Here is a 24,141-nt window from a genome sequence, read left to right as displayed (position 1 = left end):
CACCGCCGGTTTTTGTCAATAAAGTTTTATTGGAATGCTCCAATAAATGCTCCATGCTCCTGAACCTAGCTATTACCTGTGGCTGCTTTCCTACTACAATGGCAGAGTTGAATCACTGCATCAGAGACCATCTGGCCTACAAAGCTTAAAATATTTACTATCCGGCCCTTAACAGGAAAAAAAAAAAAAAATCACCAACCCCTGCCCTAGTTTAAAAAGCATGGTATGTTTTTGCCTCATTACATCCAAGAAAGCAAAATGGGTCACCGGCGACTCTACTGGAGTTATCGGAGAAAATGTGGCCGGGGTTCTCACTCTTGTCACATCTGTTCAAACCAGCACAGTCCGATCAGGAAATGTGGCCTCAATATGTGCCGCCCGTGTTTCTGTCAGTCCATGAAGGGTATAGGTTTCGTTAAGTTGGTTGAAGCGAACTTCCTTGAATGGATCATCCAAGACATACACCTTAACTGCAGATACCCAAGATACCCACCTTAATGCTCACTCTTTTTTCATAAAATAAAAATATTTCCATGATGAAAAAGAAGCATAATCTGGGGCGTGTGAGTGGCTCAGTTGGTTAAGCGTCCTCCTCTTGACATTGGCTCAGGTCGTGAGACTGATCCCCTGTGTCAGGCTTGCGCTCAGTGTGGAGCCTACTTTGGATTCTCTCTCTCTCTCTCTCTCTCTCTCTCTCTCTCTGTCCCTCCCCCACTCACTTGTGCGCACGCTCTCTCTCAAAATAAGTAACCATTTTTTTTAAAAAAGCATGGTCTCTTCTTACATTTCAGGTATTCATTCATTCATTATTATTCATTCATAGTATGTTAACTGACACCTCATTGCGTTAACATCACTACGGGTCAATATGAACTCAAACGATGACTTAACATTCATGATAAATGCTCTCCTTTTCTTTACATCGATAGGCAACGGTTATTTTTAATTAACCTAATTTTTAAAAATGTATCTCCTACCCAGAAGATAAAATGTTGAACTCAGCATTGGATACTCATCCATGTTTTAGCCTAGCTTTAAACTTTAAGCTTAAGAGCAAAAAACCGATTGGTTTTCAAAAGAGGCTGGAAATAAAACATGCTTTAAGAGAAATAAAAAAGGTGATTATGCCCAAACTCCCTTGTTTTCCTTTCTTTTTGGACAGATCGCCTCTCTCGGTGAAAGAAGACAGGAGCATTTTAAAATGCCTTTCGACAGCACAGACTTTCCTGTTTTAATGGAACAACATCTCCCTTAGGAATTCATCAAAGAATCAGAGCAAGAGAACAAGGAGAAAAAGGAGGAGGGGCAGGGCTGCACTGAAAAAGAACAAAAAACTTGGTCTGTGGCTCCAAATAGTGAGTGTTGCACAGACCACAAGGTTGCTCAACTCGGATGCCCAGAAGGCCAGGCCGGGATTCCTGCTTCCCAGCTTCCCTAGGTCCAGCTTTCAGCTGGGAGCTCTTCAGGTCTGTCCCGAGGCATAAATGAACGTAGGTATTCTGGGATGAATGTGCCCCTTCTCCTGAGCCTTTTTATTTTCTCCTCCTGTTTCTTTCCCCAGGTGGGTACAGCTGTTCAGGGTTTTGTGAACTATGGGTTCAACCATATCTTTAAGATGATGAACTCAGGACTTCTCAGGATTTTCTCAGTAATTTTCATACCCCAAGTACTTTTTCATTTTCTACTTATTTAAAAAGTAACATAAAGATCTCTGCAGGGCACCTGGGTGGCTCAGTCGGTTAAGCGTCCGACTTCAGCTCAAGTCACGATCTCATGGTTCGTGGGCTCAGCGTTGGGCTCTGAGCTAATAGTACAGAGCCTGGAGCCTGCTTCATATTCTGTGTCTCCCTCTCTCTCTGCCCCTCCCTGTTTTCTCTCTCTCTCTCTCTCTCAAAAGTCAGTAAACATTAAAATTTTTTAAAAAGATCTGTGCATAAAAATCATAAAAATACTGGTAAAGAAGAGGAAGGAGGAGGAGAAGGAGAAGAAAAGAAAACTTAGATTATGCATTAATCCTACCACCCAAGGAAATCACTACAAAATGTATTCATTCATACATGTAGTGGGTTGAATGGTGCTCACCACTTCTCCAAAAGATGTATCTGCCCAGAGCCTGTGAATGTGCCTTTATGTGGAAAAGGTTCTTTGCCAATGTAATTACATTAAGGATCTCAAAATGAAATCAGTCTGGATTATCTGCTAGGCTCTAACTCCCGGGACAATTGTTCCCATAAGGAGAGGAGAACCATAGACAGAGGAGAAAGCCATGTGAAGGCAGAGAAGAGAATGGAGAGATACAGCCACAGGCCAAGGAATGTCTGGAGCCTCCAGAAGCTGGGAGAGATAAGCAAGGTGTCTCTTCTGGAACCTTCAGAGAGGGTATGGCCCTTGATTTTAGATATATAGTGTCCAGAGTGTGGGAATAAATGGCTGATATTTTTTTTTTTAATTTAAAAAAAAAATTTTTTTAATGTTTATTTATTTTTGAGACAGAGAGACAGAGCATGAATGGGGGAGGGGCAGAGAGAGAGGGAGACACAGAATCGGAAGCAGGCTCCAGGCTCTGAGCCATCAGCCCAGAGCCTGACGTGGGGCTCGAACTCACGAACCGTGAGATCGTGACCTGAGCTGAAGTCAGACGCTCAACCGACTGAGCCACCCAGGCGCCCCTAAATGGCTGATATTTTAAGCCATCGACCGTGTGCTAATTTGTTGTAGCAGCCTTCAGAAACCAAAACAATACATCTGTTCCGTAAATGTTTACTGAACAACCAGATATTGTATCAAGAAGTTGACGAATAAGATGTCTTTAAAAAAAAGATACTAAACCTTTCAAAAACTTTTTATGCGTACATGAATATATGTATATGAATATTTTAATGGGCCATAATATAAAAGTTGTTATTAACATACTTTTTCACCTAATAATATAAACATTTTTCATGATAATAAATGAATATGTCCGCATTTTATAAATGAGCCACTATTTTGCTCACACTGTTCTCCATCTTCGAACATTGAGCTTGTTTGCATTTTTTCCCTATACTGCCATCACCGTTCTTCAGTTACATACTTACGCATATTTTAAATTATTCCCTTAAATTTTACAAAATGGAATCCAGAGGTTAAAATGTGTGCCAGTTATCAATTTCTCGTCTCTCAGATCCAAATTGACCCCTGCTTTCTGACCCTGGAACTGGACCCTGCAAACCTATCTCTGCTGTTGGGTGGGCACATGATAGGCTTGTCAGTGGAGGGCACTAGACGAATACCGCAAGACAGCAGGACCAGGAAGACACTTCCTTTTTGGGTCCCAGTTCTCAATTTTTTAATGCGACTTGGGAAACCAGCAGCCCTCACAGACTAGCTCCACGCACACTTCTAGGACACACTCACCAACACCACCAATAGTTTTCTTTTTTTTTGGGGGGGGGGTTATGTTTATTTTTGAGAGAGACAGAGACAGAGACAGAGTGTGAGCAGGGGAGGGGCAGAGAGAGAGGGAGACACAGAATCTGAAGCAGGCTCCAGGCTCTGAGCCATCAGCACAGAGCCCGACGCAGGGCTCGAACCCACGGACCGTGAGATCCTGACCTGAGCCGAAGCTGGACGCTCAACCGACCGAGCCACCCAAGTGCCCCAACATGTCTTTTGATTAAATCTTTCTTGTTCAAATAACCTGTGCGCTTTCAATCTCCTAACTGACCCTGACCCTACTGACGTAAAGTCTCAATGCACTTATGTGACCAAATCAACTTCTAGAACAACTGCTCCGACTGGCAACTCCTTCCCCAAGCCCTTACCAACCCTGGATATTTTTCTTCTTGTCTGGCAGAGAAAATATGATAAGAAGGAAGGTATCCCTTGTCAATTGTTTTCATTTGCGTTTCTTTGATGGCTAGTAAGGTAGAATATAAAACTATGTGAGTATATGTTGTGTTGGAAGGAGTCATATCAAAGCCACAATGGTTACCTCTGGGGAAAGGAATAAGATGGGAAGAGGGGGAAGGAAAGGGAACTTTCACTTATTGCTCTGAAACCTTGCACACTGTCCAAATATTTTACAAAGGGAAAGCATTCGTGCATTATGTATATAATTAAATATGTATACATCATGAAACTCAGGTGCCGCTGAGCCCTTTCTCTGACTACACGTGACTGCTGCTGGTGACTTGTTACCTTCTTTAGCAGAGCTGAGCAATCAACTCTGGAAAGAGCTTATCTCTCTGTAACCACAGTAACCCAGGCCTGACCACAGACTCATCTCTCTCAGGCTGCTTCTAGAACACCAAAAAGAAATGAGGACACATCGCATGTGCCTGGTCATGGCGGCCAGAGTTCTTGTATCTTCAAGGATAGGGGAATCATGACTTTTTTTTTTTATATACCCTGTCTCATTGGGAGAACCCGTGTCAAACCATGAGCTAGACCGTCAGTTCAAATTTTTACTCACAACGTTTGGGAAGAATGGGGGGAGAGTGTAGAGACCATAGGGTCCATCTGCCTTTTCCTTACTATCAAGGGCATGTGGTTGAAGCTTGTGAATGTGAGACTGTGACCCAGAGAGGAGACTGCATGACCAGTTGGGCACAGAGATGGGCCATAGTCATCCGTCTGCTTCCAAAATGATTCATCATTTTTTTACACCTTTCATCTTTGCTTCCAAACCCAAAACAAAACAGCACGAAGAGAGTTAAGATAATGCAACTGCACTTACCACAACTGGTAATTTTAGAATTTTTTTGTCAACCAGGGCTAAAATATTATAATATTGTGTTACAAATATTTGAAGCCTTCCTTCGAGGAAGGGAGGATTCTTTAATGACCCAGACAGCTAACAGACCTCTGCTGGGCTGAACTCTGTAGGAAACGTGTTGGGGTCCAGGAGAATGGGAGCCAGAACAAGCAGAGCACGTCACCCTACATACAAAAAGACTGGGGTGGGGGGGAATAAAGTGAAGGGTTGAGAATGGTGGGCTTGAGTTTGCAGGGGTGTGAGATGGAGGGGAAGAAAAGAAGAAAGTGAGACCATAAAGCATGGACTTTGTGAGGCCAGATCTATATATTGGAGATGTTTACAAAGGTAGGCTAATCATCCTATAGCTCAGTAATCTAAATCTCACCTCTCCCTTAAAAGTGATGGAGTTAAGACCCGTGTTAATTTTCAGAGCGTTTTGGAGTCATTTGTATTTATTTTAGCCGTACTGGTAGTCTGAGGCTGAACTTTGAGCCAGAGCAAGATATTTATTTGTGTTTCGTTTCTTTAATGCTGGTCTCACCCACTGGCTGTGAGTTCACATAGTGGACGAGGAGTGGTCGGACAAAGTTAAAATACTTGAAGACATGACTATCCAAAGACCACCCCCCAATCCAACTTCCTGCCTTCTGAAAATAGCTGCGCTGTAAGAATTGAAACAGAGAAAACGCATCTGTTGTTACCCAGTCTGACATATGAAGCTTGCATAACATGCACAAGGGTGCTGCCTAGAAGAACAGAACAGCTATACATAAGGATATAGATCTCTTCCAATTCAAAATGTACCTACAGCTAATTCAAGTCAAGATTGTTCTTCCACAGATTCTTTGCCCTCTATCATGTACCTCCTTTGAGAATAAAATAGTGCAGGGGTGGCTGGGTGGCTCAGTCAGTCAAGCGACCGACTCTTGATTTCGACTCAGGTCACGATCTCGTGATTTGTGAGATCGAGCCCCACGTGGGGCTCTGTGCCGAGAGCACGTAGCCCTGCTCAGGATTCTCTCTCTCCCTCTTTCTCTGCCCCTCCTCCACTTGCATTCTCTCTCTCTCTCCCTCTCTCTCAAAAATAAATAATAAACCTAAAAAAAAAAAGAAAACAGTGCAAATTCCTTGACTGCTGACCTGTAGTAACACACTTAACCTCCATATCAAAGCCCAACACTTTAGCTCAATTGTCTCTTTAAGAAGATAGAATAACCCAGGATATGAGACCACAAGGCAACTCGAGTCAAGCTTTTATAAATTTTTCAATGTTTATTTATTTTTGAGAGAGAGAGAGACAAAGAGTGCGAGCGGGGGAAGGGCAGAGAGAGAGGGAGACACAGAATCTGAAACAGGCTCCAGGCTCTGAGCCATCAGCACAGAGCCCCACGCAGAGCTCAAACCCACAAACCTCAAGATCATGACGTGAGCCGAGGTCGGACGCTTAACTGACTGAGCCACTCAGGCGCCCCTCAAGTCAAGCTTTTAATGAAATATTGTTAAGTATACAGAAAAGTATAAAGAACAACATGACTAACATCCACATACTCACCACCCAACTTCGTCAAATTTGAACATTTTGTAATATATCCTGCTGCTCTTTTCTGCTGAGAAATAAATCATTATGGATACTTTCAATGCCCCGTATATAATCTGCAACAATCCCCCCTCTCTTTGATCTCATATATGACCAGTAACCCCTATCCTGAATTTTGTGTTCATCATTCTCATGCTTGTTTTTATCATTTTGCTACATATATATTTACCCATAAATAATATCAAGAATTACTCTGCCAGTTTTGAGGCGTATCTAAAGTATCATACTGCTATGCACACACATACATATACGTATATACACACACATATATATTGTATATAAGTATTCATAGCTTTTTACAACTTAAAGTTGTATCCATGTTGAGAAAAATATAGTTATAGTTCCTTCATTTTAACTGCTGCTACCCACTGTCTAAGCATGCCACAACTTACTTATTTATTCTCGTATAGATAGACAATTAGATATTTTGCCATTCTTTATTATTAGAAGCCAGATGGTGGGGGAAATTCTTTGAGATAAGTGCATGAATGCTTTGTTTTTTTATTTTATTTTGTTCTTAATATAGAGTTAGAAGAATAATATGACCAATCAAGTCGACCTGTTTAAAATGTATAGCTCTGTGAATTTTAACACGTGTATAGACTGACTTGACCACCATCACAACAATAAGGATACAGAAGCATTCCATAATCAGAAGCGACTCCCCCAGGCTGCTCCTTTGTAGTCACTACTTTGTCACTGTCCCTACCACCTGCCAACCAACGGCTATTCTCTGTTGTCATAATTTTCCCATTTCTAGGATATCATAACGTAATCATACAACATATTAACTTTTGAGACTGGTTTCTTTCACTCAGCATACTACCTTGAGACGCAAGGTATACACTGGGTATACACCAGTTGGTTCATCCGTTTTGCCCATTGAAAGCCATTTGTGTTATTTCCAATTTTGGGCAATTGTTAATAAAGGTGCCAATAAATTAATAAAGATTTAATTTATAAATCTTCCCAAACAGGCCCTTATGCACCCATATGGTTTCAATTAATTTCGACAAATACCTGGTCACGGGATTCGGCAAATACCCAGTCAGATGGGAATCATATGGTTATCTTTCCAAGTTCTTAAGTATTTACCAGTTATCTCTCTGTAATTGATTTCTGGTCTAATTCTGTTATGATCAGAGAACAAAATTTGTATGATTTTTTATTCTTTTAAATTTGCGAATGTTTGTTTTATAACCCAGGGTATAGTCAGTCTTGTTAACTGTCACGTACACTTAAAAATAATATGCCCTGTGTTGAGTTGAGTGCACTACATACAACAGTTAGATCCAGTTGGTTGATGGCATTGGTCAGTTCCTCTATATCCTCGCCTACTTGTTCTATTAATTGCAGAGAGAAAAAAAAAAGTTTAAGACTCCAGCCATAATTGTTGGATTTGTCCATTTCTCTTTCCAGGCTTATTAGTTTTTTTTATGTTGATTTTTTTTTTAATATAATTTGTTGTCAAGTTAGCTAGCACACAGTGTATATATACAGTGTGCTCTTGGCTGCAGGAGTAGATTCCCATGATTCATTGCTTACATGCAACACCCAGTCGGGCTTATTAGTTTTACTTCATGTACCTTGAAGCTCTGTTGTTAGAGACATACAAACTTAAGATTGGTATCACTGGTATGATCCCACTGGTATCACTGGTATCACTGGATTGACTCTTTCATCATTACGTAATGTTTCTTTCTATCCCTGATGTCTTTCTTGCTCTACAGTCTACCCTGTCTGATATTAATATCATCATCCCAGATTTTGTTTCATTAATGTTTGCCTGGTATATCATTTTCTATGCTTTCATTTTTAACTTTCCTGTGTCATTATATTTACATCTGGTTTTTTATAGTCAACTTATCATAGGTCCAGGTTTTTTTTAAATATTTATTGGTCTTGGCTTTTTGTTTGTTTGCTTGCTTCCGTTTAACCCATTCTGATGATCTCAGTCTTTTATTTGGTGTATTTAGACCACTTACATTTAATGTTGTTATTAATATATTTGCATTAGGTCTACCATTTTATAATTTATTTTTTGTTTGTTCCCTCTGTTTTTTGTTTCACTCTTTCCCCCTTCCTACTTTCTTGTGTATGGCTGGAATATTTGTAATGTTCCATTTTAATATATCTATTGAGTTTTGATTATATCTTAGGGTGGTTTTTTTTTTAGTGGTCATGGTAGGGATTAAATATACAAACTTAACCCTTTTCAATCTACTTAGAGTTAATATTTCCCCACTTCGAGTGGAATATAGAACCCTTACCAGCATATAGGTCCCTTATGTTGTAGTGATTATTAAGTCTATATGTGTTAAAACTCCATAATTATAACTTTTGCTTTCAACCACCATACATATTTTAAAGAGCTGAAGAGGATATCTACCCGCCAGATTTTTACCATTTCTGTTGCTCTTCCTTCAGTCTTGATGTTCCAAGTTTCCCTCCAGTGTTATTTGCAATCCATCTGAATAACTTGCTTTCATGTTTCTGTTGGAGCAGGGCTGCTGGCAATGGCTTCTCTTCGTTTTTGTTGACATTTCATCATCATTCCTAGAGGAAATTCATTCTGGAATGGAATTTTGAAATTTTCTGACTTCAAGTAGTCATTTTACACGGTAGAAAAATGAAGCCCAGAGACATTAAACAATTTTCCCCTATGCTGCTGAGCCAGGGCCAAAATCTAAGCTTCTTGACTCTCAAGTTCAGTGCTCTTACTCTTCCTATATAATGCGCTGGCTTGCTATCTCAATCATTTGGTATATAGTAAGAATAGGTCGTGCACAAAAAGCTTCATTACTATGTGCTTCATACAAGACAAAATGGTAAAATTATCATTTTCTAGAACTGAAAGGGGCCTTAGGGATCACTCATTTCTCTATTTCACGTTTCAGATGAGAAAACTGGGGCCAGAGAAACTAATTCAGTTTCCCAAAGGAAATTTACTAATAAGCAAAGACATGACGTTTTACAGCAAGATCACACTACATACCTGCCATTTGCACTGGGATTGTTTGTTTGTTTTGCCCAGCAGCCATAGCCGAGATAGATCATGTTGGGCCAGACACACTCTCTCTGGTGTCCCCCATGACCTTATGACACAGGTGGATGGCCAACATTGCACAATGGATCCTAGCAGAATCATTTGAAATCAAATCTATGACTGTTCTCATTAGCACCAAAGATTCCCCAACCTCAGTGGTATCAGAATTGGACTTCTGTGTGCACAGAATCTTACACGCTGATACGAATCAGCTTATTGAAATTATACATTCCTGGGTCCACTTCCAAAAATTCTGATTCACTAGATCTAGCGTGGGAGCCTGGAATTTGCATTTGTATAAACACCGCAGGTAATTCTGAGGCAGGGGCTAAACTTGGAGAAAATGTCTGGCCGAAGTTGAAGCATCATGTCTTGGTCATTAAAAGAAAGTTCTGGGGGCACCTGGGTGGCTCGGTCGGTTAAGCGTCTGACTTCAGCTCAGGTCATGATCTCACAGTTCATGAGTTCGGGCCCCGCGTCGGGCTCTGTGCTGACAGCTCAGAGCCTGGAGCCTGCTTCACATTCTGTGTCTCCCTCTCTCTCTGCCCCTTCCCTGCTCATGCTGTGTCTCTCTCTGTCTCAAAAATAAATAAACATTAAAAAAAAATTTTAAAAATTTAAAAAAAATAAAAGAAAGTTCTGCATAAAAGAAGAGACTGGATATGACACCAAATCATTTCTTTATCTCGCTGCATTCGGGATCCGTACTCTTGCATGCCATGTAGAGTACAGAACCGCCTTCCTCCTCTCTCAGGGATAGCTGAGACAGCTAGAAGGTAACAGTCACATGCCCCTTCCCCCATCTGTATAGTAACAACAACTCTTAGGGACGCAGCTAATTCCATTTAGCACAGAGTTCATCATACGTCTCTTAGCTATAGCCTTTTCAATAGGCCCATTAAGATGCCTAAGATTTAGATGTTCCAGTTAAATATAATAGTTAACATTTACCTAGAACCAGATTTTATAAGCCCAGATTTTTACTCTAAATACACTTCTTGACCGCCCTGCCCCCCGTAGGCATGAACATGCACAGACCCACATACACAAATCGTATTTATTCCACAGGAATGTGTGAATTCTCAGCTGTATGCCTTGCTGTGTACGAGAGCCTATAAAAGCAGGGAAAAGAAGAAAGTGTGTTGGCCCCGTATGCAGAGTTACAGTCTAGTGTAGGAAACCAGCCACCCAAACAAGAAACAAGGAGTCGTGTTTTAAGCAGCATACAGACACGTGCAAGATAAAAATAGAGTATAACCTTCACAGATGGAGGAACCCTTGCATTTAAATACTGACTCTGTTGTTCTCACAACTTAATTCCTGGAAATCGAGAGCTGGATATTTAGCTAGACTAAAAGGAAACACGGGTGTCCTTTGCTTTTGCCCCTTAATTCATGCAGAGATACAGATTCTCTAATCTGGCCAGCCTTCCGCCTCAGACTTGTTCTCGATTGTCTCGTAGGTACAGACAGATCTCTCTTCTCTACTAACCATAAAAGATGCTTGAAGGCGGGAACCCTGTCTGATACTCCTTCTGTGTCTCCTCCAGGCCCTAAAACTCTGTTATTTTATTGTAACCCACAGTTCAGCCCCTCCTGGGTCCCAGGCCCTGTGTGATATGCTACAATTGCAGAGCTAACCTGAGATCCCTGCCCTCGAAGATTTGCCTTCATTCACTGAGCACAAACTTCTCCTGCAAGTGATGGGCCCTGTCCTCAGAGCTTCGGGTCCAGAGATAAGAAACACTCTCCCTCTGCACTTGAGGGAGGAAGGCAGACATGGGCATTGTGTGTTTGGGCTGCTGTCACAAAGGACCACAAACTGGGGAGCTTAAACAGTGGAAGTGTATCGGCTCATGGTTCTGGAGGCCAGAAGTCTGAGATCGACATGTTGACAGGGATGGTTTCTACCAAAAATCATGAGGGAGAATCAGCTGCTTGCCTCTTACCTAGTTTCTGGTGGTTTGCTGGCCATCTTTGGCGCCCCGCGGCTTTTAGAAGCATGAGTCTGACCTCTGGCCTCGGCTTCATGTGGAGATCCCCCTGTGTGCCTAGCTCAATGTCCAAATTCCCCTTCTTTATAAGGACACTGGTCATATTAGATGAAGGGCCCACTCTGTTCCAATATGACCTCATCTTAACTAATTACCTCTGCAATGACCCTATTTCCAAATAAGATCACATTCTGACGTATTAAGGGTTAGGATTTCAACATATAAATTGGCAAGGTGCATAGTTCAACCTCTCACACATGCAAACAACAAAACACAGCCTGGTCAACGCTTTAATAGGAGTGTATGGAAAGGGCTAGAAGGGTACCTGAGAGTACATGGTATTGAGCTTAATGGGCATGAGGAAAAGCATCAGGGAACGTGGGACAGGAGGCCAAAGCTTGGACAGACAATTCTCCGGGTAGGGAAATGCAAAAGAGTTTTTGAATAAAGGCATGTCCACGAGTGCATGAAGCACTCGGGGAATTGCAGAAAGTATTATGGGCTGAAACCTGAACGGCATCTAAAGGAGAGGTGGGAGACGAGGCAGGAAGGGGAAACAGAAGCCAAAACATGAAGGGCGACGTCATGACGTGTAGCCTAAGCCAGACACAAAGCCATGGAGGCTTTTCAACAGGACATCATCGCTGTATCTGCATCCTAGAAAGCTCACTCTGGCAAGAGTTTTCATTACATCATAACACAGGTGGGCACTGAAATGGGACCATGTCGGAAGCTGAGAGACCAGCCGAGGAGCCTATTTGCAAGAGTCTAAGCAAGAAAAGTTGGGACCCTGGATGCAGTCGAGAGCAGTGGGAACGGAAGGGTGGGGCTGGATTTACAGCGAGAGGCTTGAAACAATGTCTCTGGCAAACAGCGTTGGGGATAATCTGGGTGTGGACTGAAGAAATGTGGGTGAGGAAGCCAGGGGCCAAGATGTGGAGAGTCAGAGCAGGAACAGAAGGGCCAGGCCCATTGCTGAGAGCAGGGAAAAGACACTGAGGACACTGAGGACATCCTGCCCCTAGGATTTCACCTCCCCCACCCGGACCTCATGCACACCTAACATCTGACTTCCACATACAGTTTTGCCCTTGACCATTATAGGGCAGGGGAAATGTACTTAGATAATCTCTAATCAAGTTAAAAATATTGTTCCCTGAACTGAGGTCAGACAAGCGAGTGCTAAGGAAGCATGGCCACAGGAGTGGAGGAGAACTGGACTCGTAAGACTGTGATGGCTTCGTGCCCATATCCTTGGCCAGCCCAGAAAAATGCAAAGCGGTCCTGCCACATGTGTGCCTGGTTTCTCCATCCCCTCGCCATGATGCCTAACCAGACACATCAGAAGTTGCAAAATTTGGGGGCTTCTGGCTAGCTCAGTCAGTTAAGCCTCCAACTTCGGCTCACGTCATAATCTCGCAGTTTGTGAGTTCAAGCCCCGCGTCGGGCTCTGTGCTGACAGCTCAGAGCCTGGAGCCTGCTTCAGATTCTGTGTCTCCCTCTCTCTGCCCCTCCCCTGCTTACGCTCCGGCTCTCTCGCTCGCTCTCTCTCTCTTAAAAATAAACAAACATTAAAAAAGAGAAAAAGAAGTTGCAAAGTTTCTCAGAAATTAGGGACCAGTTGAAAGTTGGTTCCAAATAAAAAGATGGAGATCATTCAACAAGGCTTACAAATAACCACCACCATAGGCCAGCAGCAGAGTGAAATACCCAGGAAATACCCAGTACCAGATGATCCCCATGGTATCATCTTGGGATTTCTCACCAGGACTGGGCTTTGAGGCCATGATGTGCTCCTGAAAGTGGTCCCTGTCTGGCCTGCTTTTTCACACTTTATGTCTTTTGTCCCACTCATAAATTGTATCTAACTTAACCCAGTGTGCTACAGGAGCCAAGAAGTCCTAACTGCTTCTAGCAAACAAAGATTTCCCACTTATTTACCACGTGCTGGGGGCTGTTCCAAGCACATAACAACCCTATGGGGTAGGTCCTATTATTATCTTTCAGTGACAGAGGAGGGGATGGCGAAGAACACAAGAACCTCCCCCCTTCCCCGCCCCCCACTGAACCACAGGGGAAAGAAGGCTGATCTGAACCCACAAGCCAAAGGGTGTCTGAGGATTCCTAACTCCAGCAAGGGAAGGAGAGGGTTAAAGAGTAAGATGAACATACATGGGAATCTTTGCTGTCTGGGCAGGCGACTCACGGCAAAGATGTATTTTCTTGAACATTCAGCAGGGTGGGGCCGCCTCCCTGATCAGAACTGCACTCTCCTGTCCCCCCAAGCGCGCCCCAGGTCATTAAATAGAGGAGCCAGAAGTTCAGGCCTGGCCTGCCCCCTCCCCCTCCCTCTTCCCCAAAAGGAAAATGATGTGGGGGGAGCATGAATTACTTCACGAGCCATCAGGAGGAAACATAACATGTGCCCTCCAGTGATTCATTTGGGTGGACTACTTTCACACCGAGCTAAATGCAAAAGTTCAGAGGAGGGTCAGCGGGCGGCCCCTCCCTCTTTGAGTGCGGGAGAAATTTCCTCCTTGTAAAGGACAAGCACAGTTGGAATCAAACTCCATCCAAACAGGAAATCACCAAGATTCTAGGTAAACGTGGCGCCTTATTTTTAAAGGACCAACTTTTTAATTTCATTGACTGGGTATTTCCTGAGTGCCTACTAAGTGCCAGGCACCCGGGCACGTAGTTGTTATGGACCTAAGATGTGCCGGGTGGGAAGATACAAAGAGGGAAAAGACAATGCACACACACGCGCGCGCGCGCGCGCGCACACACACACACACACACCCATCTGGCGAATCTTACAAGAGAAAGACTTTCGGGGGATTGTCTTTTTTCTAAAAATGAAAATAAAAGGTTGCGCGCGCGCACGCACACACACACACACACACACCCTGACTCCCCAAAGTGCCCGGACTGAGTCCTGAGCAGGGAAAGTGGGAGGCCTGGGGCGAGGGGGATGGGCGCGCCCAGCGGGTTGGGTGACAAGGTGCAAGGGCAGAGCCGGCAGAGGCATCGGGAGTTGGCTGGCGAGCTTGCGGCAGAGGCAGGTGCCAGCTGCGAGTGGGCGGAGGGGCGGGCGCCCGGCCAGGCGGGGGAGGCCCGGCGTCACCTCTGCCTCTAGGAGTCGGGCGCGCAGACGAGCTCGCCCAGAGCAGCCGGGGGCACGGGCGTCCCCGCCGCCCGCAGAAGGAGCCGCGGGAGCAGTCGCAGCAGCCGCCAGGCGACAGCATCCTCTGGAGAGACGCCCCAGGCTCCGCAGCCGCCTTCCTCCGCCCGGAGGCGAGCGCCGCCGCCCGCTCCCCGCGCTCCCGCTCGCCGTCGCCCCCCGGCCCCGCCGCCCGTCCGCCCGCGGGGGACAGCAGGCACCCGCGCCCCCGGCCCTTCCCTGCCGCGGGCTCCCGGGCCGGCGGCGCGGGGAGAGAAGGTGCCGGAAGCAGGGGCCCAGAGGCACCATCCCCGGGTCTCCAGTCCACGCGGAGAAGAGACGCCCGGCAACACCGCGAGCCCCCGCGCCGCCGGTCCCCAAGTTCAGGGGCGACACCCCTCAAGGAGGGGGAGGGGTGCGATCCCGCGCGGTGAGCGCCGCGGCCCCATCGACCCCGGCCGGCCCTCGGCGCCCAGCGCCCGCCCGGGTCCCCGGAGACGCCCGAGCGCCCCGGCGGGGCCATGCCCGCGCTGCGCCGGGACCGCCTGCTGACCCTGCTGCTGCTGGGCGCGCTGCTCTCCGCCGACCTCTACTTCCACCTCTGGCCCCAGGTGCGGCGCCAGCTGCGGCCCCGGGAGCACCCGCGGGGCTGCCCGTGCGCCCGCCGCGCCGCCTCCCCGGGCCCGGCCCCCGCCGCCGCCTCCCCGGCCCCCCGCGCGGCCGCGCGCAACTTTTCCCGAGCCGGGCCCGGGCCCGAGCGGCGCGGCGGCCGCGGCTCCAAACTGCAGGCCCTCTACGCCCACCCGCTGTACCGCGTCCCGGAGGAGCCGCCGCTCCTCGGGCCGGAGGACTCGCTCCTGGCCAGCCAGGAGGCGCTGCGGTACTACCGGAGGAAGGTGGCCCGCTGGAACAGGTGAGGACCCCGGGCGCGAGGCGCCCGCCGCGCGCACTGCCCGGCCCCGCCGCGCCCCCCGCCCCCGCCCGCCGCGGCTTCGCCCAGCGCTCCGGCTCCGCCCGGGCGCGGCGGGTGTGCCCTGCCCGGACCCCACCAGCCGTGGCGGGCGGCAGAGCTCAGCCCCGAGCGCATCTCAGCGGGAGGAAAAGTTTCTGGGCTGCAGCCCCGCCAGGAAATGCTCCGAGCCCCTCCCCTTGGGCTCCTGGTTCACTCCTGAGCCCCACTTGTGTTCCCTGGCCGGCTACCCGCCTCTTTCAATCCTCCTCGCCCCGATGTGGGAAGCCGCGGCTGGAGTTGGGCGATCCAGAATAGGTTCCCAGACAGAGCCAACTCCAGAGCTGGTTCGAATTCCGCACTTAGCTTTAGACCTGGGCGCCTTCCAGAAAGCAATGCTACTCCCTGAAAACCCAGCTCATTCTCTTAACTTACTCCAATGCCCAGGTCAGAGATCACAAGAGGTCAGCTGGGGCAGAAAGCTAAGTGGTTGGTGCCCTGATCCGTTCTGTTTAAAACGTGGCTTGTCCCTCTGGTGAGTGTTAGAACCCGAAAGCGGTTTTAGTGTTGTGGTGATTTGGGCAGACTTGGTTCCAGGCTTGATGCTTTCATGCACGGAGATAAAAATCTACCTGGGAATTTTTAAGATCCAAAGCAAAATGCAGAGGGGGGAAAAAAAACCAAACATATTTAGGTTTAAATTTAGAAGGATATATTTGTAAAAAGGCGCGGGGGATGTGGGGGGTGGGGGGTGGTTTGGAGAAGGCCCAGTGGTGGATACTGAGATCCCCAGGTAATGACCGAGGACGTTAAATGAGTTAGAGCTCTGTTTTGAAGTACAGACTTGTCTAAATATCACTCACATCCAGAGTTCACTTATGTACCACACCCATCCCTTTCCTTAATGCAAGAGATTTCAAAATGAGATGTCATCGGATGGTTTCAGAGTCCCTGTGGAGGATGGGTAGACCATAAATCGCCGTGGAAACTCAGTGCGAGCCCAGTTTAACTGTTTGCTCGTTATTCTGTGGTGCCAGGACCGAGAGAGGGCTTTCAGAAAGTAAAAAAGACACAAAATGGAGAGCTATTGGCTGAAATCACTGTGGTGAATTTCAACTGCAACTCCATGGCTGACGATTTTATATTAGGAAGGAAGTGGTTCTCCATTTCATGGGTAATTGTGCGTAATAAAAAGGCACTTGGAGATGGCTCCTCGGACACTGTCATTTTCAGCATTACCTTTATTTCGTCCATAACGTGGGCGGCCGGATCGAAGGACGAGGAAATTTTGCCCTTAGAAAATTGTCCGCACGTCTGTTGAAGATTTGAGAAGTGAAGGGACTTAGCAAAGTCACTGGCTCTTTGGCAAATGTAACCCCACGGTGTGCACCTTTTTGCCGCCTTCAGGTTCTTCATGTTACTTTGGTCCTGAAGGGAAAGCCTAGGGGAATGCTTGGGCAGAAAAGCAAAAATCTTCCTCACCAATCTGTCCGGCAATCGATTTGGAGCTTGATTTCTACACCCTTGTGTGTCACAAAGACACATTTACTGGCCAGAAATGGTTTTGGTCATTTAATGGCGGATCGACCAATGAGGGCTGGTGACCTTGCTGTATTCGGAGGGAACAGGGTAGTTTGGTGGGGTTGGTGGGCATGTGACCCTTGTGATATTTATTTCCCTCTCCCTTTTAATCCTTGAGCTCTCAAGTGAGGTTTGTGGCTGAAACGGATGAGTAACCTGCACTCTCGAGTACCAAAAGTGGATCTCGGTACCTACCTTCACCCGAACTGTATGGTAAATGCCAGCGCGATGATATTAATACGCATGTGCATTGTTACTCATGGCAGGGTTAAAAACGGAACCTGAAGACTCATTAGCCAGTGTGAATTTGAATCACGCGCCTTGTTCTGTTGTGAGAGACAGTCCCCCATTACCTTAAGCGAGAGAGTGCCCTGATGAATATGAAGCCCGCATGCCTTTTCCAACGTGCAGGGCCAAGGAAGGCTCCAGAGTTCGCTGCAGACAGATAATTAGAACAGACAGCAAAGGAAGAAATAGTGAATGACCTTGCTAATGGCTTATCTCTTGCACGGACTAGCCCTCCATGTGTGTGTAATGATGTGAAGTCAGAAGGTATCTTTCTACAACTGTGAGCTCACTACCAATAAAAGGTAGATAATGCCCCGTCTTCTTCCCCCAGCACATTCCTTTTCGATTTCAGTGGAAGATGGGGCTTATACGTTGTTTTGAACGTCTCAGGTTTCCGATTAGTATTTGTTCATCGGGTGTCCTATTCGGTTAAGTTGATATGCAAAAGATATATCGCGTGTCGGGTGGACAGTCTTGTGCTATGGGACCCTCAGGCTTTCTGCAGACCTCCCCAACCCACTCCTGTCTCCCCCAAAATGTAAGTAAGTGTGGCACAATCCAAGTGAAAAATGCAATCAGGGAAAATGTTTCTGTCGGGTCGTCGGTCACTGATCACAGCCAGCGAGCCAACGCCAGGCCCTAGCAGGCATGATGACACATTTGGCACCTGTCTTGAATAGTGAAAAGGACAGAACAAAGAGCCAGGGGAGTATAGTCCTCACTACTTCAGGCCCTAAACCAGTCAGCCGCAGGAAGCCTTTTCCTTTCAAAGTAATGGATGGAAGGCGGGGCTTACAGATGGAAGGCGGGGCTTACAGATGGAAGGCGGGGCTTACCTGGCGCACAGGTAACTGTTCACCCCGCTGCTTTCCTTGCCTCGGAGGCTGGGCTTTCTGGGTTTGTGGGCTGGGCTGCTTCTCTGCCCACAAGCTACCCAAGCCAGACAATACCTGTCCTCTGACGTGTCAGAAGTGGCCGGGCCTTTTGCCCACATATCTTCGGTTGGCTCCTCTGTAACTCTCCGGTCTTGACAGGCAAGGCCAAACAGGGTCATGCCCCACCACCCCCCCTCACCTCTCACCCCTCACCCCCCTTCCCCATGCCCAGACTCCAGCAGCTAACACATAAATGCAAGCTCCCCACTCCCCACTCTCTGCTTTTCTTTCTTTGTGACATTGCCTCAGGTATCCGGAAGGTTGTGTCTCCCCACAATTAATTACAGCTTCAGCATTTCTGAGCAACGTGCGTGTGTATCTGTGTTCTCCGTCTCCTCCTACCTACTTGCTGTCGCCGAAAGCCTAGCCCTGTGTTTCTCTTTGAAAATCACAGCGAAGACACTGGGCAGCTTTTCAAACCTGACAGTTGTTTAAGGGGAGTAAATTGGCTCAAGTTTTTCCGGGGAAGCTTTGAGAAGACCCAGCAGCCGAGGCAGATAGAGGAGAGCGGGGAGGGGAGGGGTGGGAGAGAGAGAAGGAGCCAGGAAAGATGAAGAAGTCAGCTGGAAATGAGAACTGTCTGTTCTAAGAGGTTTGGAAGGCCAAGCTTCTTCCCACCGTGGCATCTATGGAATGAAAAATACAATCTCTTTATTCTCACCCCGTCCAGCCCCCCAGGCCTGTACCTCTTTTTCTCTTTCCTGCTTATCTCGTGCTGGCCCCAGACCATTGGGATTGATTGGGGGCAGGCAGTGCAACTCGCAAAGGCAGATAAAAGTCCAGGTTCTTACTCCTGGAGGGCGACCATTTGCTTTTCTCCCAGAGTCAACAGGGCCTTGGCCCCCTGACCGATTCTTCCGCCAGCGATGCCAGGCTAAGAAAGGAAATGACCTCCTTTGGTTTGAAAACGGGCCTCAACCCGACCTGTGTGTGACTTCCATTTCTCTTTTCAATTAGAGCTTTGCTTGACTGGTTTGGGAAGGGCTGTTGTTTTATAGCGATCCCCGCATCCCTGGACTTGTAGCTGGAAGAAACCTCTCCACTCTCCTCAGGGTCACATACTCCAAACCGATGGCGTCTGAGAGGACTAACCCAGGGCCATCTTCGGGTCCCTTCTCCCTCGTTCCAGAACCCAGTCTTCGCTGCCGTTTCTGCAGCAAAGACCTAAATCAGGGAGGCTCTCTGTTGTCCAGTCAAGGAGGACAGGCACTTCCTGTGTCCAGTTATATCAAAATGAAGTCCTTTGGCCAAGGACTAGAGGCTGTTTGTCAGCTGTTCCATTGTTCCCAGTCCCCAACACTCTCCTTTCACCGCACGAAGTTCTCATCAATCCTGGGAACTCAACTGGTTAACTGCATGCAAATCCCTCTTCCCGAAACATGAAACATACTTGGTCTGGCCCAGGGACTCCCTGTACATGTGCTAACTTAGGCCTCATGGTTTCCTTAGAAGTAGGCATGTGCTTGGAGGCGCCTGGATGGCTCAGTCGGTTGAGCGTCCTACTTCGGCTCAGGTCATGATCTCACGGTCCCTGAGTTTAAGCCCCACATCAGTCTCTGTGCTGACAGCTCAGAGCCTGGAGCCTGCTTCGGATTCTGTGTCTCCCTCTCTCTCTGCCCCTCCCCTGCTCATGCTCTGTCTCTCTGTGTCTCAAAAATAAATAAAAACATTAAAAAAAAGAAAAAAGAAGTAGGCATGTGCAGTAGGCAGAATTCCAAGGTGGCCCCATTAGATTCCCAGCCCTGGTGTAAACACGCCCTCTCCTCATTATTCTACCAAATGTTAGTCTAGGTGCTGGTGTCGAGGAATTGTACAGATGTAATTAAGGTCCCAGATGAGTTGACCTTGGGATAGACCGATTATCCCGGTGTGCCTGACCTAATCGCAGGAGCCCTTTAAAAGCAGGGAGTTTTCTCCGGCTGATCAAAGAAAAGGAAATCAGAGATCCAAAGTATGATACGGATCTGAGGGGCCACTGCTGACTTGAAGATGGAGGGGGCCACCTGGCTAGGGACACTGAGGACTTAAGATTGGCCCGCAGGCGACAGCCAGCAGGGAAACAGGGACATCAGTCCCGCCACCACAAGGAAGCAAATTCTGCCAGGGGCGAGAACGAGCTCAGAAGCAGATTTCTCCCCACAGTCGCCAGACGAGAACTCAGCCTGGGGGACAGCTTAACGTCAGCCTTGCAGAGGCTGTGCAGAGAACACAGGTACGGCCAGGCTGGACTTCAGGCACAGAACTCAGTGACTGAACCGATGGGTGTTGCTCTAAGCCCCCGGGTGTGTAGTAGCCAACAAATAGCAATAGCAAACAAATCTGGTACTGCCGTTGATTTCCCTCCATAGAGGAAACTGAGGACGAGAAGGTTATATCACTTGTCTTCCAAAGTCAGGCAGCCGGCAAACCACAGGCAGGCTTCGTACCCAGAGCGTCTGGCTCCAGGATGCACGCCCCAACCACCAGCTGCACCACTGTGCGTCTTTTGAAGTCCACAGGCCCTCGCTTTCCCTCTCCCGGAAAGGCTTTTCTGACTGCCTCCACCCACTCTGGCCCCTCTCTGACTATACCCCTCCTCTGCATGTAAGACCATATTACTTTTTGTGACTGAGCCCCGTCCGGCTTCACGGCAGCTGCTAGGAGCTTCCTGGGGGAATGAATAGCCACTTGCTTCTGGCACGAAAAGCCCCCGGCTTGCACGTGGTCACGCTGCCACATCTGTTTCATGGTTTCTCGTGGGGCTGGGAGGGGGCGGGGACAGCCAGAGTCAATTATCTGGGGAACGCGTCATGGGGAACAGACAACATCAGGATTTGGGGCCTGTGAGCAAATGGTCTGTTGTCTCCTGTGAAGAAAGCCTCACACTGAAACAATCCCAACTGTAAAATCACCCCACCTGTCGCTTTAACTCCTCCCTGTAAAGGTCTAAGACAAAGCCACCCTACTGAGACTTTCTGAAATTTGGAGCTAAGGTGGGTGTTCTCTTTATTGCAATAGCCTAGATGAAATCAATTTAAAAAAAAAAAAAAAAGCCCCGAAGGAAAGTTGAGAGGGTGTCATATGCCAGGAAGAGGGAATTTCCTCCGCTTCCGGTACTTTCTGAGGAAGAGCAGCCAAGAAGTCTTGCTTAAAGAAAGTGGGAAGCACGGAGACCCTGAGTGAGCCAACGCAATCCCCGAGCTGCCCCTTGGCAAGTGCTGACCCATGTTTTTCTTGTGATTATTCATTAAGCTGAGGCCGACGAGAGCCTGTGGATTCTGCTGAAGTCAGCCTGCCTGTGGCCGAAAGCCGAGTGGGGGATACCATTCTCAACAGCTGCCGCTTTAGGGGAACAGAAGTTTCTAGGCCAAAGAGCATCTGCGAACCTGTTGTCAGAGGCAGGCACACACATACATGCCTGATGAAAACCATAGCAAGGAGAAAACAAAAAGGGCTTAGCCCTTCTGGTGCCCTGTCACTTGGCAGAATGTCCTATGGCTGCAGTGTGAAATCAGGACAGACTGGGTCTGAGTGCTGTGGAGACGCTGGCATCCGGGACTCTGAAGGGGAAGAACTGGGGGCGGCCAGCGGAACCGGGCTTGGGCGCGACGCAAAGTTAAGAATCAGAAAAGGGTCTGATTTATTGGATCCCCGAGGAACAGACCAGTTCCATCTGGAAAGCCACAGGGAATAGAAAATAGTGGAGGACTGTGGTTCCTAAGCCAAGAACCTGTAATAAGACTCAGCAAAATACGGAGAGTAAAAGAGAAACTTAAGGAGTTTGGCACTGGGGCACATGGACTGAGAAGCTGGGCTATTAAAAAAAAGCTGGCCCGGGAAGAGATGGAATTTTAGAAAACTTGGAAGAGGTTGATGGGTTAGAAAAGATCTCTCCCGGCAGAAGGAAATCAGAGCTGCCTCTGGCCCTGGGAAGTCAGGCATAGCTCAGATAGCAAACTTGCGATCAATACCTGGGTCGTCGTGGAATCGTGGGGAAATATTTCTGGGGGGGTCGTAGGGAAATTATTTCTGATGTTGCTAACCAAAATGGAGTCTCTGCGGAGGGACAGATTGTCTCTCCTGGCCAATTCAGGTGTCCCACAGGGTCTCAGTTTCATTAGTCCAAAGGGGAGTTTTGGATTTCTGACTCATTTTTCCCCATGGCTGAAGAGTTACAAATTCTATAGGAATAGCGTATTTATCTGCACTTACAGCTCAGCCCATGTTTTCCACTCTGAGTTAAGAATTATGCACAGCCAGTAGCTGTATTTTTTACGCATTCTGCGCCCCTCGGAAGGGTCGGAGACGCTAGAGAAAGACCAGCCACAACTCCATCATCAAATCAAGCCCCTTATTAACCACTGTTTCATTGAAAGTGGTTTTTTTTTTTTTTGTCCCCCACGGGAGGGGGGGAGGGGGGCGGTCCCTGGACCCTACCGAGTTCAAGGGATGAGGTCTATGTTTCCCTTAAATGTTATGACAAATTTGCATTCTGTGCATATGCTTATTTTCCTAAGAAATAGTTTACTGCTTTTGGAAAGTCTACTTTGGTTTCAAGTGACAGAAACCTAACTCAAAGTAACGCAAGTAGGAAAAGGAAATGTAGAGACTCACGTAACCAAAACCCAGTGAGGGCCTGTCTTAATCCCCTCCTGCGGCTTTGGGTCCCAGCTGCTCAAGGACCAGAGAGAAAAAGGGAGTCTCCGGTTTCCAAAAAAAAAAAAAAAAAGATAATGAGCAGAGATGCTGATTGGCCAGGTCCGAGAAAACAGCCAGGCTGTAGAGGACTATGATTGGCCCAGCTTTGAGGCGTGCCCACCTCTCAGCCAATCCCTGACGTCAGGGAGGTGGAGTCATTGGAAACTGTGCATTCTCAGAACAGGTGGCTCATTGAGGGGAGGAGCGGTGCACCTGGGTGTAGACTTCAAGGGTCCTGGAGAAACTGTCACGGGTGATGCTGGAAAGTTTCTCAGCTTAAGCGCAGAGCACTCCTTTAGCTACTGTTCTGGAGTTTTAATTGAGACTTGAAAATCGAATTCATTCACAACAAATTCCTAACATGTGCGGGCTTTTTATACCAACCATTAAAATCCTCCCAAGAAGACAGGCATCTTCATTTATTGGGGCTTAAATCAACCTTACTCTCTTCACGGGAGCCCAAAGAAGAAACCGAGGTGGACCCAGCTCATTCGTGGGCTCATGTCTCTTTCTCCCAAAAAGAGATTCCACTTAGAGCCAAGATGCCAGTGTGTCAGTCCCGAGGAAACCACTTACCTTCTTCAGGATTCCCTTCCTTTGGAATGAAGAGAGTGAACCTCTGGTCCCTGAAGGCTCCTTGCTGCTCTGTTTTCCAGGCACAGCACATCTTTGACCAAGATTTCTTCTTCAAGGTCTATCAGAGCGAAAATATGGGACAGGCATTTTCGAGATGTGCTCCATGAACTTCCAGGGTTCTGGGAGATGCTTCTCAAGTTCTGCAAATGACGGATTAATTTTTCATCTTGAAAGAGTGTACTTTAACACAATTCTGAAGTTCTTGTATGAGAAAACTCACACCCGATTGTGTTATACACACGTGGTAGCCTGTAGAGCTTGTGGCAGGTAACTTAGGTGGACAGATGGCTTCTCCTCCTATCTTTGTTTAATTGAGGAGTATTCTGAGATTGCAAGGTGAGCTATTAAAAACCGTCTCCCGTCCCAACTACTTATGTATGTTTATCACGATTTTTTGTACCGTGCTACCAAAACGATGTGTGGAAATTAATCAGGTACTGAAATAAGACTACTTCTATCTGTCATTCCCCCCACTTTTGAATGCTTGAGTTCATAATCCTGTTTTCCTTCTTGTTTTTATCGATTAGCTTTTAAAAATAAG

At 47.2% G+C, this 24,141-nt stretch overlaps 2 protein-coding genes across 2 annotated transcripts in view; both read left to right on the top strand.

Annotated features, from left to right (window-relative positions):
• The first annotated feature begins 258 nt into the window (after positions 1–258).
• LOC122205892 (40S ribosomal protein S29-like) lies at positions 259–498 on the top strand. The gene has a single exon (XM_042914504.1). It carries the CDS (start codon positions 259–261, stop codon positions 496–498), a length of 240 nt encoding a protein of 79 aa, XP_042770438.1.
• Positions 499–15,055: 14,557 nt separating this feature from the next.
• FAM20A (FAM20A golgi associated secretory pathway pseudokinase) overlaps positions 15,056–24,141 on the top strand; it is a 49,496-nt gene continuing 40,410 nt past the window's right edge. Inside the window, exon 1 of the mRNA XM_042916498.1 lies at positions 15,056–15,447. Coding sequence (XP_042772432.1) covers positions 15,056–15,447 — 392 coding nt within the window. The remainder of the gene's footprint in view (positions 15,448–24,141) is intronic.

Source organism: Panthera leo, chromosome E1 (genome assembly GCF_018350215.1).
Source record: "Panthera leo isolate Ple1 chromosome E1, P.leo_Ple1_pat1.1, whole genome shotgun sequence".
Lineage (NCBI taxonomy): Eukaryota > Metazoa > Chordata > Mammalia > Carnivora > Felidae > Panthera > Panthera leo.
This window is presented reverse-complemented; position numbering and strand designations above follow the sequence as displayed.

Bases quoted from the DNA above. Each gene is read 5' to 3' on its own strand.
- LOC122205892 (XM_042914504.1), top strand. From the start codon at position 259: ATGGGTCACCGGCGACTCTACTGGAGTTATCGGAGAAAATGTGGCCGG.